General features: G+C 39.2%; 1 protein-coding gene across 2 annotated transcripts in view; it reads left to right on the plus strand.

Moving 5' to 3' along the window:
• The window catches only part of olfm3 (olfactomedin 3), a 207481-nt gene that overhangs the window by 137591 nt on the left and 55166 nt on the right, over window positions 1–14724 (plus strand). The window contains exon 1 of one of the 2 annotated variants that reach the window (XM_003219985.4): window positions 3960–4278. The exons of the other annotated variant lie outside the window; for it this stretch is intronic. Coding sequence (XP_003220033.3) covers window positions 4012–4278 — 267 coding nt within the window. The 5' untranslated portion in view covers window positions 3960–4011. Of the gene's footprint in view, window positions 1–3959; window positions 4279–14724 lie in introns of those variants that run through there. 2 annotated transcript variants of the gene reach the window in all.

The following is a 14724-nucleotide window of genomic DNA, read 5'->3' on the forward strand; positions in this document are numbered from 1 at the left end:
GGGAAGTTTGGCCCAATTTTATTGTTGGTGGGATTCAAGGGGCTCTTTGATTGTAGGTGAACTATAAATCCCAGCATTACAACTCCCAAGGTCTATTTTCCCCAAACTCCACCAGTGTTCACATTTGGGCATATTAAGTATTCGTGCCAAGTTTGGCCCAGATCCATCATTGTTTGAGTCCACAGTGCTGTCTGGATGTAGGTGAATTACCACTCCAAAACTCAAGGTCAATGCCCACCAAATCCTTCCAGTATTTTCTGTTGGGCATGGGAGTTCAGTGTGCCAAGATTGGTTCAGTTCCATCATTGGTGGAGTTCAGAATGCTATTTGATTGTAGATTAACTCTAAATCCCAGCAACTACAACTCCCAAATGACAAAATCAATCCCCCCCCCAACCCCACCAGTATTCAAATTTGGGTGTATCAGGTATTCATGCCAAATTTGGTCCAATGAATGAAAATACATCCTGTATATCAGATATTTACATTATGATTCATAACAGTAGCAAAATGACAGTTATGAAGTAGCAACAAAAATAATTTTATGGTTGGGGGTCACCACAACATGAGTAACTGTATTAAGGGGTCACGGCATTAGGAAGGTTGAGAACCACTGCTTTAAAATGTACTGAATTATTTAGTGTTATAATTCCTTCACTGCCACTTTGAACTGTCAGTGCAGTTCAGGAACCATTTTCATGAGGTGTTTGCATCAACTAGATAAAACAGGCATCTTAGAAAGTAGTTACATGGACACTGTGATAAATTACCCTTTTGGAGACTGATATCTCCAATTATCTATAATTAACTAGAGGTGGCAGTCTCCTGCTAGCTCTGAGATTTGAGAAGCTGTAGTCCCAAACAGTTTTTCCAAGCTCTTATCAAAATTTTATTCCATGGCCATTATTTATACTGTCCCCTTGTAGCTGATATCCCATAGAGCTGTATACAATTTAACTTGAATTTGGGTTTCCTGTTTGATGATGGACTGTAACTTCAAGTTTTTCAAGGACATCAAAGGAATTGCATCTTTTCAGCAAATAATGTTCAATTGCTCTTGGCATTTCCAAGAAAGGTTTGTAAGCAAAGCATCTCTTTGGCCAATATATTGGCAAGTTCAGAGTCCCTTGTAAAATTATGTTATATAGCAGATCACAATGTCTTTTCAAGCAAGCATTGATTAACAGACATCTTGCTTAAATTGGATGGACTAAAATAGGGGAAGTTTTTTAGCAATACTTTATTGATTTTCACAAAGAAAGAAAAGAAAAAACATACAACACCATAAGATACAAAGCAGCAAAGACAAACACAAACAAGCAAACATGACATAATCCAATTAAACAATACATACAAAGGTAGATGTTCTTCCTAAGTCTTTTTGCATTCCATCGACTGAAATATTTTAAATGGATTGAAGGAAAGAGACTTCTAGTTTGTAGTTGTAAGAGAAACTTGAAAACCTTGCCAAATACTCTCGCAAATGTTTTAACATAGGTGGTGCTGTACTCTGAAAATGACACATTGCACATGCACATGTATGCATTGCATATACGTCCCCTGATCCTAGAAATTTTAGTACCAGCAAGCTCTGTGCTAGCCACTTCTTCTGAAGAGAATCTCTTGTGGTGTCCCTGTGATTGGAAACCCAAGGTCCAAAAATGGATAGGTATAGAATGGGGATATTTCGTTCAGTAATACTACACGTGAAAAGGACCCTTTACTGCTGCAACATGATACTGCAGGAAAGAAGGCAAATGCTATCTTATCCAGGTTTAATAGAAGTGTAGCTTCCAAGTTGAGGGAAACACCATAGTAGTCCTTTTTTCTTTTCAGAAGGATAAGGAAAATACAAAAAAAAGTTATTTAAACTTCCAATCCATGACTCAAATGGAACTTGTCTCTAATTAAGGGTGCCTGGGAGCCAAGCCTCAAGGCCAATACACACTGGTGGCTAATCATCCCTTTCTGGTAGATATTATCTAATGCTTTCATGTGACAACAGTCCTTTGGGATAGGCAGAGCAAGACAAGGAAGACTAGAAGGCCCAACAAACTTAAGACATAAAGAGCTCTAATTGTCTCACAACCAACCCCATTTCATTTAGGAGAACCATAGGCTTCAATTTCTTTGCCAGAGCTTTCATTCCAGGACAGGGTAAGGAAAAATCCATCCCAGTATAAATAACTGGTAGGAATACTCAATCTTGTATCACTTGATTCTGCTGAACATCTACGCCAGTTCTTGGCTTGGGAAAGACCTCTCTGTTATATCATAAAGATATTATACTGATTATAATGGTCCCTGTATTTGTGCAACACCAGTGTATAACATTTTACAAGGTAGTGTATTGAAAGGTAAGATCTTTATCCCAAGGACACTACCATGTAGTTTATAGTTCAGTGAGGCACCAGCACTCTTTGGCAGAGAAGTGAAAAAAATTCTGACTTTGGTATTCAGTTAAATATCTATTTCAGGATCTCTGAGTTTCTTCATAACTTCCCTTTCAAGCCCATGTCTTCTGCTTTCTTTACTGCTATCCTCAGTTCATTGAGTACTTTCTAACCTGGGAGTTTCAACTTTTGGCACTATTACGTCTTTTGGATTGCTTCTTGATAAGGCTCTCAGGGCAAAAGAGTCCTAATCTCTTTTGTACTATAGTGTGAGCATTAGCTATAGCACCTCTGTCATTGTCTTTGAGAGGTCTTCTGCCAGTGTCACATTACTGCTGCTGCCCAGTAGCTGTTTGGTACATTTTGTCTGATTCCCCAGCAGAAGCCTGTCTCACATGTGAGACCTTACTAGCAGCACTCCTGCCATCAACATAGTTTCTTGTCTCTTAGGAGCACTCAATCCCACAACTTTAGAAGACTAGGGTTAAGTCATAATGGAAAAATATACTTATCATATATTAAAGTATCATATGTGTGCTATATTACATTGCATTTTGCTATATAATTTTATAAGCATTTTAAACCTGCTCTTCTTTTAAAAAGTCTTCTAGTAGAGTTTCTGCCAGTGTTATCCTATACTATTGCTATATGTATTCTGTGTGTATATATAGAGGTGGGAGGTTGGGATAGATAGATGATAGATAAATAGGAATAGGTAGACATGTATAGGACTGTGTGAAGCTAAGTTCAGATATTCTGAGCCCATTACATTAATATAAGCCACACAGAATGTTGTGGGACATCTGAGAACACATGAAGATGAGAATGCTTAATTCTATCATATCAGAAGTAGTCATGTGCAGTTCATTTTGTCCCTACTAGATATTATCACATACATTTCCATCCTGTCTTTAAAAGCAGTGCAGCCAGCAACATGGCTTGCTAGTTATCCGCCTTCCAAAGAGCGTATGATTCACTGTGGATAGATAGATTATATAGAGAGACAGATAGACTAATGACTTTGAATGACCCATCACATTCTTCCTCTCATCTTCATTTTGCACAGCAGATTCAATCTGTAAATATTGCCAAAGGCAATGGGGAAAGCTCATATTTACTCAGAAGTAAATTTCACAGCATTCTGTGAAAACTACTTTGAAATGTGCGCAGTGCTATGATTATGCATTACCAGCTTATAGTTGTGTTTGAGGGAGCTTTATAGCAATTTTGACTTCACCATCTCTGCTATGGCCCAGGTATTGTCTGTATATTAGGAGAGGCTCTATTGTATACCTGCCAGTCGACATAGTGTGGAACGTTAGCTCTGCAATGCCTGTCCTCAGGGGTGATGCTTCATTAACCATCAGGTTGTTTCCCACTGGTTGAGCTAACTAGATTTTTAGCCGATGCCTTAGAACCTTCCACTCTCCTTCTCCCCTCCCTTTTCCTCCACAGGAAAAGCGGTAATAATTATAGGCATATAAAAGGACAGTGCATGTCTGCAGCCGAGCTGCTTTAGTTTGTGGTGATATGAGAGACTAGAAGCTGCATGGGGTGACGGGGAAATGGGGGGAGGGAGGGAGAGAAATGGAGGCTGCCTGGCTGTGTGTTTTAGTGGATGATTAAATCTGGAGAGGCTGATCCCCTTTCATGCTGTGGATGTTGTGAGCTGCAGGCACGCCTCTTTCTCTCTCCCTGCCAGTCTTGCACTAGGATGGTAATCAGTGACTATGAAAACTCATTAGCTGCCACAGCAATGAGTCCTCCACTGCTCAAGCTTGGTGCTGTCCTGAGTACCATGGCAATGATCTCTAACTGGATGTCCCAAACGCTCCCATCATTGGTAGGACTAAATACCACCAGGCTGTCCACTTCTAATACTCTTGTAAGTAACTTTTCTCTCTTTCTCTTTTTTCAAAGCCTTGATGGGGTAAGGGAAGGGAAGGAGGAAGGAAGGGAAGAAGGAAGGGAGAGAGGGAAAGATGCTTCCCAACATGAATTCTGTCACTTTAAATTGATCTTCTAGATCATCTTAAAATTATTAACTTGCTTTTTATTAATATAAAGCACAAACAAGACTCTACAGCTATAGAATTTTTGGAAAGCATCCATTTTTATGTCGGCTTTGGGATACTTGCTTTACAGCACTGGTATTGCATACAAGTATTACAATGATTCAGATTTCTTACTTATTTTGTAAAGCTCCTACCCCTATTCCCATTTCACTTGTTGGATGATGATTCCAAACAATTTTTGCTGTATTTACTGAAAGCAAAATAGATTACACAGGATCATTGTTTCTGTTGTTTGTTTTCCCTTATTCTAAAAAAAAAAACCCACGACATAATCAACAGTGCACAAGAACTGTCTCCTTCTTGTCTCTTTTAAATACTGTATATAAATATCACAGCATACAAATTCCAAGTGAGAGTTTGAGGAAAGAGAGGGAAGTTGAAGGCAAAACTTGCAAACAGTCCGAGTAGTAAAGAATGTCAATTATTATTCCCAGGTTCTTAGCTAGAGGAGTATTCTGCTACTTTTCCTAGTGGATTTCATCTTCCGTTACGACTCTTTGCTGCTCATATATGATTCATGGCCATATATCTCATTCTACAGAAGAGCAGCCAAATTGCTCTTATCAAAATTGCGCTTATCTCATTATGTGGTCTGAGTATTGCCTTAATAGTTCAGTGGAATGGCCGGGTTCTGGGTTGTTTGCCATATCATTTGATGAAAGAGAGCTAATCAAAGTTGGAAAAGAAGGGCACTTAACTTGATCTCTGTGAGGATTCCTCCTTCCATGCCTGTGTTTGATGTGATTGCCATCAATCTGAGTGCAGCAGGAAGAGCTGAGTGCTAAATTTCACTTAAAAACTAAGCATGTAGTTTAATTTGCTGGTTAGCATCAAATTTGCTGTTAGCCTCTGGACAGGAAAAAGGAAGATAGTAGTATTTTATTTCTTCATGTTGCTTATTTAGGCCATTTGCTTTGTTATTTTTAGGGACTTTCTAACACAACCTATCAATATATGAGGGTGATATTAGGGGATAAGGAGGAAGATAACCAATAATATTTCTCCAAAATACAATTGCTTATCACCCAACTTTTACACTGACTGTAATTTCAGCACGATAAGAATTTATATGAACTCTGACTTAGTACACATGAAGGAACAATTTGTCACCTAGGATGAACTAGACTTCAGTGGATCTATCTCCAATGATGGATTAGAACCATATCTCTACCCTGCAGCTTTCTTTTTAAATATATATTTGATAGTTTCTTTCACACAAGTTAAGATTAAAAAGCTAATTGAGCTTAGTTACGATAGATAAGAAGCAGCAGAAATAAAGCCGTATTGTGAAAGAATGTAGGATTCTTATTTCAATATTTCAGAAGCATGCATAGTGTTGTGGATACACAAATTGGCTGAGGAGATCTAGCTCTCTGATGTTTTCTGAGTCCCCAAATTCTTATCTGATCTTGTGACAGTCACTCACTCTCCTAGCTTACGCTACCTCAGGGAGTTGCTGTCCTTGTACACATAGAAAGGAAAATAATACACAACTGTAATAGATAAGTTCAGTAATAAATTCAGCCAACTTACCTAGATTCTCTAAATAAAAATAACTGGTTCTCCTGGAAAACATAATACAGCTGATCCATCCATGACTTGAAAATATTGAAAAGTAATTTCAAAAAACAAACCTTGAATTTGCCATTTTATGCAATTGACACCATTTTACAGTGCCATTGTGTTTAACAGGACTTGAGTATCTGTGGATTTTGGTATCCACAGTAGATACCAAGATCCCACTGTAAGTCAGCTGTGCAAGCATGTTGGGATAAGAAGAGACAGAGGGGAAAGACAGCAGCTGTATCTTTGTAAAGTGCTGCAAAAGTCATGGATAGTATTTAAGGGTATCAAAAGAATATGCTTGTACTTCAGCCCACCTGTGTTCCTTCCCCCAAAGTACCTGTATGTCGAGTTATTATGTAAGTGTGTGTTATATAAAGTAGGAAGTGTAACAAATTAACCGTAATAAGTGCTAAGTGCTTCTAACATCCACTGGCAGATAGGGGAAGACTGAAATATTAATCAAAGGGCAGGCCTTTGGGCTAAGGTGGAAAACATGCCCCACATATCCCACACCAAAGCCCTAAAGCAGCTTCTCTGACAAAGGAAAGGAATCATGATGAATGTAGAAATGAAAGCCAGGATGGCTTGAGTAAAAGGGGAGCCAAATATACTTCAGGGTTGGCGAGTGGATTTCCATTCTCCAGGGAGAAACCACAGTTTATTTTCTGTTATTTTTCAAAAAAAAGTTGTTTGTAAAATAATAATAATAATAATAATAATAATAATAATAATAATAATAATAATACACTTTATTTAATAAAGTGGTGGGTGCTTCTTCTTTTGAGGCTTTTAAGCAGAGACTGGATGGCCATCTTTTGGGGGGGCTTTGAATGCGGTTTTCCTGCTTGGCCCATGAGGTTTTTTCAACTCTGTGATTCTATGTTCACTTTGTCCATCCTTTCTTGCTTCTCTCCTGATAACCTCGCTTTAGGGAAAAAAGGATGTCTGCAATGAGTTAACGCATGAACTATATCTCTAGGGATGTTTATGTCTGTAGCTAAATAGACACAGACCATATGTGTAGATATAAGATAGACCAGGGGTCCTCAAACTTTTTAAGCCGAGGGCCGGTCCACAATCCTTCAGACTGTTGAGGGGCCGGATTATCATTTGGAAAAAAAATACAAACAAATTCCGATGCATACTGCACATGGCTTATTTGTAGTGCAAAAACAACAACAACAACAAGAACAATGAAAGAACGATACAATATTTAAAAATAAAAACAATTTTAACCAACATACATTTATCAGGATTTCAATGGGAAGTGTGGGCCTGCTTCTGGCCAATGAGATAGTCAAGTTAATTAGGATTGTTGTTGTTGTTGTTGTTGTTGTTGTGTGCCTTCAAGTCATTTCAGACTTTGGGCGAGCCTAAGTATAAAATTTATTTATTTATTTACTGCATTTATTTACTACATTTGTATCACACCCTTCTCACCCCAAAGGGGACTCAGAGTGGCTTACAAATTATATGTACATACAATATATTACATTATTAGCATAGCACAATATTAGCATTATATATTACTATATTGAACTATACCACTATACTGTAATATTATTAGTAATATTAGATGTAATATAGAATATATAATTAAAATTATTATATGGTATCATTATTAGTGTTATATTGTATTACATTATAATATTATTATCAATATTATATGTATATACAATATATTACATTATAAAACTGAGGGCGGGGGCCAGGTAAACGACATCGGAGGGCCGCATCCGGCCCCCGGGCCTTAGTTTGGGGACCCCTGAGATAGACCCTCATGTTCCAGTATTTATTGCACAGAATGTTTTAGATGATGTTCAGCCTCAGAAGTACAGAACAGTAGTGGAACACTTTGACCCTAGAAATAAACTGTATGGACACTCTTGTATGCAAGAGCTTCTAAAGCTTTCCTCAGCATTGTCTCTGTGATTCCTGGGCCAATATTATGATCCCCATATTAAAGACTGAAATTAAGATATCAGTGGTTTGTTTCTGTTTACAGTGGACAATTGACACTCATGTACTTCATATGCACAAATGTTATTACAAATTATCTTTGGCCAAGCCTCTATAACAAGATCCATCCAATTACATAGGTCAATGTCCTATCAACTAGGGCATCCAGGCACCAGATCCTGTTTAATTTTGGAAGCTAAACAGGATCATCCCTAGTTAGTACTGGGGTTGGAGACCTCCATCTAATACCAGGTGCTGTAAACTATATTTTTAGAGGAAAGAACTGGGAAATTCCTTGCCTGGGAAACCTTAGGAAATTCACGGCATCGTCATAAGTTGATAGACAACTTGAAAACACATACCTGAACACTCCCTTTCAACTTCTTTGCATCACAAAACAGGTCAGAAAGCCAACTTTTCTTCACCTCCCATTCAGCCTGAGAAAAATTATTCCCAACCTATCAACCCACTTGCTACTTGAATGGAAGTTAGAAGTATTTTATGCCTTGGGAAGGAAGAAAAGGTTTTCCTGTAGGCAATTAGTGCATGTGCCTTGAAATTAATGGGGTTGTTGTATTCTTGCCAAACCTGATTGCCTTCCATGAACATAGCCCAGAGAACTGAGGCTCAGAGAGGTGTAAATGGAAGAGAAACTAAAATGATGTTATCTCAGTTAGAATAGAATGATATGCTGCTACCAAGTTTCTCTGTTGCCAGCTGCAATTAAAACAAAGACAAAGCAGGCATAGCTCCCTCCATTCTCTCCTTCATGTTAAGTTACTTCAGTTTTGTCAGTCCTTCTTCTCCTTTTACTGTTTCCTCCTTGCTTAGTTTTACCTGATTTCTTTTCCTTATCTCCCTCTTGTGCAACATTCCTCAACCTACACTTAGCCTACATTTTCCTGAATATGAACTTTGCCTCTGGAAAATACTAAAGCAGGTGTGAGTAACACATGATGCTCTAGATCAGTGGTTCTCAACCTGCGGGTCCCCAGATGTTTTGGCCTTCAACTCCCAGAAATCCCAACAGCTGGTAAACTGGCTGGGATTTCTGGGAGTTGTAGGCCAAAACACCTGGGGGCCCACAGGTTGAGAACCACTGCTCTAGATGCTCTTGTACTACAACTTCCATCATTCCTCACCCGTGGCTGTACTGTTTTGGGTAAATGGGAACTGGAGTCCATTAGGATCTGAACATCTACATGTTCACCATCTTTGCACTAAGGGCTATCAAAGCGCCTCCAGAATGAGGAGAAGGAGAATAGTATCCACATATGAAAATTATGATATTAATATGAAAATCGGAGGTGAACAGAGTGTAGCCCTGAAGCCAAGAGTGTTCCCCTGCACTTTTTTTTGTGTGTGATTCCAGATTTCTATAGATTGCTTTTTTCATTCCTGGGGAAAATTACAGTGTGAACTACCACCCCTGTAAGCTTCTAGGAGGAACAGTTCATCTTTCATCTGAGTCCCTCTGGGGAGATAGGGCGATCTACAAATAAAGTTTGTTTATTTATTTTAAAGACAATTCAGTGTGTCATGCACTGTTTAACATAAAAAGGAGTTTTCAAGCCCAAAAGAACCGAGAGAACAAAACCTATTTTCCAATTGAAGTTGACATTCAGGCTCCCCTGCCCTTCAATGTTGACTCAGATCAGAATATAAACTGAATTAGTTCCAATCTTTTGGTAATATCTGTTCTCATTTCCAAGTTAATCCAGAAAGAGTTGGGACTAGAGCAAGATTTTACCCCACTCTATCCAAACCTCCACTCAGTTCCATTTGTTCCCACTCAGCTCTTTGACTCTCTTTCCTTTGTGATCTATTTTAGCTTGTAGCCTCCATGGGAGATGAGAACAGTGTTTCATAACTTGGTTTCCTTCTCTATTTCACACAGTAAGTGTTGATTCCTGAATATATTTATGTCTTGAAAACATGCTTTTCTGACTGCAGAGAGTATTTTCCATGACTCACTCTGCCAGCAGTAAGCCTGCCTCTATTAGAATCATGTCAGCACCTCTTTTTCATACTTTTTGCAGTCTTTCCCAAGGAGAAGCATGATGTACGGGCAAAATAGCTTTGCTCGAGTTTAGGATTAGAAGGGGGAAATGGAACATTGCAGGCATCATTTCAGTCCAAGTCTACATACACCTCTCTTTATAGTCCATTTTAACTGTTAGGTAAAGGTAAAGGTTTCCCCTGACGTTAAGTCCAGTCATTGTCTGACTCTGGGGGTTGGTGCTCATCTCCATTTCTAAGCCAAAGAGCTGGCATTGTCCGTAGACACCTCCAAGGTCATGTGGCCAGCATGACTGCATGGAGTGCTGTTACCTTCAAACTGCTAGGTTGGCAGGAGCTGGAGCTAACAGCGGCCGCTCATGCCGCTCCCGGGTTTTGAACCTGGGACCTTTCGGTCTCCAGCTCAGTGCTTTAACGAACTTCACCACCGGGGCTCCATTTTAACTGTTACTGTGTCCTTTTCCTAGCAACATAATCCCTTCCAAGATTGTAATGATTCTAGAAATCATAGGAAAACAAAAAAGCATACACACACACACAGAAAAACCCAGAAGGCACTGAAGCACCAAGGCCTAAATATAGCTTAATATCATCAATCATTTAAGCCTGGGTAGCCAATCACAATACCCTTCCACTATGCCTAAGGAATGTCTTTGTGCTAAATATGCTCAGATGAATGGGAGGAAGGTTACTGAAAACATCTTGTAGTAATAACTTCGGAAACGCCATAAATTCAGCATGCATGATACAAAGGTTTCTTCTAGCATGACAATGTATCACATGCAAGCATTTTATCTTCCAAGTTTCCTGAATATTCATTCCCTTCGTTCCTTCCTTCCTTCATTTCTTTTTCATTTTCTTTCCCGATTCATTGATACTTTAAGTCCTTCAGGGTAGAACTGATCCTCATTTTGCATTCTGTGGATCCTTAGTATACGTTGGGGTTTGATTCCAGGACACTCTGTGGATACCAAAATCTGTGGATCCTGAAATCCCATTATATGACATTGTAATAAAATGGCATTCCTTATAGTGCTGTTTGTTACTGGATTTTTTTTGGGGGGGGGGGTGTTTACAAGTTGCTCTTGGCTGAATCCATGGATAGGGAAACTGTATATAGAAGGCCAATTGTGTTATACTCTGGTGACTGCCATCTCCATAAATGGTTCTATAGCAGAAGTGGATTATTTGTAGACCTTAAAGGTTGATACATTTCTATTACAACGATCCTTCACTATTAGATGGTGGGAACTAGAATCCAACATGTAAAGACCACTGGCTTCCCTCCCCTGTCTATAAAAAAGTGATTAATTCATGTAAGCTTTCTAGTGAATGGGCATCTTTGTGATAGTAACACATTTGTGACCAGCTCAGTCTCTCAGTGTGAGTACCTTCAGTTCTCAATCTCATTCATCTTTTCAGCCATGGAAGTAACTGTTACATCCTTGCTTCCACAAGTGACAAATTTGAAATGGAATGCATTAATTGCAGAAAGAGTTGGGGCTTAATGTTAGCCAATCCAGCTTAATTTTTAAGTCTAAAGCTGACTTAATATTTGTACCAATAATGTTGGCATTCCATATGTATAGATTCTGCATCCACCAATTCACCCAAGGCTTGACAATAATATTAAAAATAATAAAATTGTTGTTGTTATTGTTATTGTTATTGTTTTTTGTTGTTGTTGTTGTTGTTGCTGCTGCTGCTGCTAGACTCTTTCCTTTGTGACTATTATAATCAGGGTGGCTTACGAATAAAGATCCCAAAAGTAAATCTTGACTTCCCATTTCATACAGGAAACACTATTTTATTATGTCATTGTATATAATGGGACTTGAGCATCCACAGATTTTTGGTCCTCGAGTCAAATCCCGTCAAGGGTCCTCTAAACTTTGATAGCTTGGAAACAGTGAAATCGCTAAAGGATACCACCAATTTTGATTTCTACAGGGGCCATGCTGGGAAGATGGAATCAATCTGAAGCAGATACCAAGAGCCTACAGTACTTCCAAATAATCTAATTGTCTTATTATTTAGCAGTAAGAATCATAATCTTTTTTATCCTTCTGCTTTAAGGTAGCAGAATGTCTTTGTATCTACAATATAGTTATTATTGCCAAATTATTTATTTATTCACCCTGTGGATTCCCTCCACAGGAACCTCTTGCCACCATCCTTTCCTGTTTTGTGCTTTGGACTTGGCCACCACCCCAGCAAGTGCATAATCCATTACTGAACCACTGTTGTAAAATTTGAAGTGACTTTAAGTGCTACATAAATGTCATAAATGAGGTGGTATATGAATGGCATCAATAAAGAAACCGCCAGAATGCATTGTAATAGCTGTACAGCACTGCCAGAGTGGAGTAAATGTTAAAGAGAGATAAATGGGAGACAAGCAGATCATAGGCCTGGGTCAGACATGTTTGGACATCACTTGATTTACCATTATTTGAATTACTGGGGAAGCACTTGGCTCAATGATAGAACAGCAGCTTGACATATGGAAGGTCCTCAGTTCACTATGTTGTATTTTCAAATGAATGGGTGTCAGCTGAACTAGCCTTTTCAATTGCTGCTATCAGAGTTGAATGGGTGTACTGTTTACTTCTTTCTATCTCAAAATGTTTCATACATTCCTTGGCAGAAAATCCAGGTTTGCCTCAATATTTGCCCTCGAGAGGAATAGCAGCCATTAAGTTTGCCTACATGCAACATTTACAATTACATATTAATTTTTTGCATGGACAGTCTGTGGATTGTAAGAATTTCATCCCAAAACAGAGGGGGGGGGGAGTATTACTCCTTCACAGGTGCAGCTACATTGTAGAATTAGTGCAGTTTGACACTACTAACTACTATGGTTCAGTGCTATAGAATTATAGGAGTTGTAGTTTGGGGAGGCACCAGCATTCTTGGACAGAGAAGGATAAAGACCTTGTAAAATGACAACACTCTTGGTTCCATAGCATTGAACCATGACAGTTCAAGTAGTGTTAAACTGCATCAGTTCTACAGTGGAAATTCATCCTAAGTCCACAAGCTGTTTGTGAATTTTTGGTGGCATTGTAGACATGAGCCTGCTTTCAAGAATGATTGAGAAATGGCAACTGGTTCAAAACAAGGCTACGATTTCTAGCTACAAATGAAGAAAATTAACCGTCTTGTGCCATTATATTGTACTCTTATCAAAGCATTGGCTCTCACTTCAATTCCATATTTAAAGTGCTAGATTTTACCTTTAAAATACGAAGTGGTGATGGACTGGGGTATGATAAAAGCTGTCTTTTGCCCAGTGTTTCTGCTTGAGCTTTCAAATCTTTTTAGAGATCATGCTCTGAAAGCCTCAGCCAAGTTAAGTGAGACAAGCATTCATTAAGAAGAGAGCTTTTGTCATCATCTATGGAATAATCCTTTCTAAAGATTTACCTGTCTCTCTCTTTTGGATGCTAAATGTCTTTCTGTATACCATGTGTGCCATCTAGGCCCTTCTGACTTAGTGTTGTGTTTCCTAGGTATGCTTCAGTTGGTCCAACGAGCAGCAGCCAGGTTGCTCACCAGAGCAGCATACAGGGAGCATACAACTCCCCTGTTGCGTCATCTCCATTGGCTGCCAGTCTGCTACCAAGCACAATTCAAAGTGCTGGCTTTAGCGTATAAAGCCCTAAATAGTTCCGGCCTAATCTACCTGTCCAAACATATCTCCCTGATGTACCACCTCGGAGTTTAAGATCGTCTGGGGAGGCCCTGCTCTCGATCCCACCTCCTTCACAAGCGTGACTGGTGGGGATGAGAGACAGGGCTTTCTCAGTGGTGGCCCCCCAGCTGAGGAAATTCCCTTCCTAGTGATATTAGATCATCCCCCTCCCTCCTAACCTTTAGGAAAAGAGTAAAAAATTGGCTTTGGGAGCAGGCCTTTGATAAACAGCGCAGTGAACTTTTTTTTTTACTTGGAAATTGTGCAATGGGTTTTGGAATGGCTTTAGACATTGCCTTTGGATGATGTTTCTCATATTGGAATGTATTTTAATTATGTTTTATGTCTGTTTTAATTTTTATAATTCTATTTTATGTCTGTGTTTTATGCCTAAGGCACTGTAAGCCGCCTTGAGTCCCCCTCGGGGTAGAGAAAGGCGGGATATAAATATGGTAAATAATAATAATAATTTTATATTTTTATATCATTTTGTATTTATTTTGTATTTATAATATTTTTGTTTGTATATGCTGTCATCACAAACTTGTGTTAGTAAGTATCATGTCAAAGTCAAAAATGAATGAATGAATGAATGAATGAATGGGCAACATAATCTGCATACCTCTTAAATGTAATATCTGTGAAGTGAACCCCCACCCCATTCTTCTATTTTCTCTGTGTCCTGATATCCAAAATAGCACTGGTTTGGAATCTGATTACCTCATCATATTGATGAGGGCACGTGGCAATTCGCCAGCCTCTTTGGTGAATTGGTGGGGCAGTGGGGCAATCCCAGTGCCCTGTGCCCCGCCTCACCTGCAGTAACACTCTCATGCTGTATGGCTTCCCTCCACATGGGCCCCGTTGTTCCCAATAGAATATGGGAAGCCTCCCATGTTCTGGGCACAACGTCTGTAGGATTGACAGAGCACCACCAGAAGTCAGCGTGCATCACATCATGTGATAGGCATTGTGGGGCTCCACGGATCAACTGGGGAACCAGAATCCTATGACA

The sequence above is a fragment of the Anolis carolinensis genome, chromosome 4 (assembly GCF_035594765.1).
Source record: "Anolis carolinensis isolate JA03-04 chromosome 4, rAnoCar3.1.pri, whole genome shotgun sequence".
NCBI classification, from domain to species: Eukaryota; Metazoa; Chordata; class Lepidosauria; order Squamata; family Dactyloidae; genus Anolis; species Anolis carolinensis.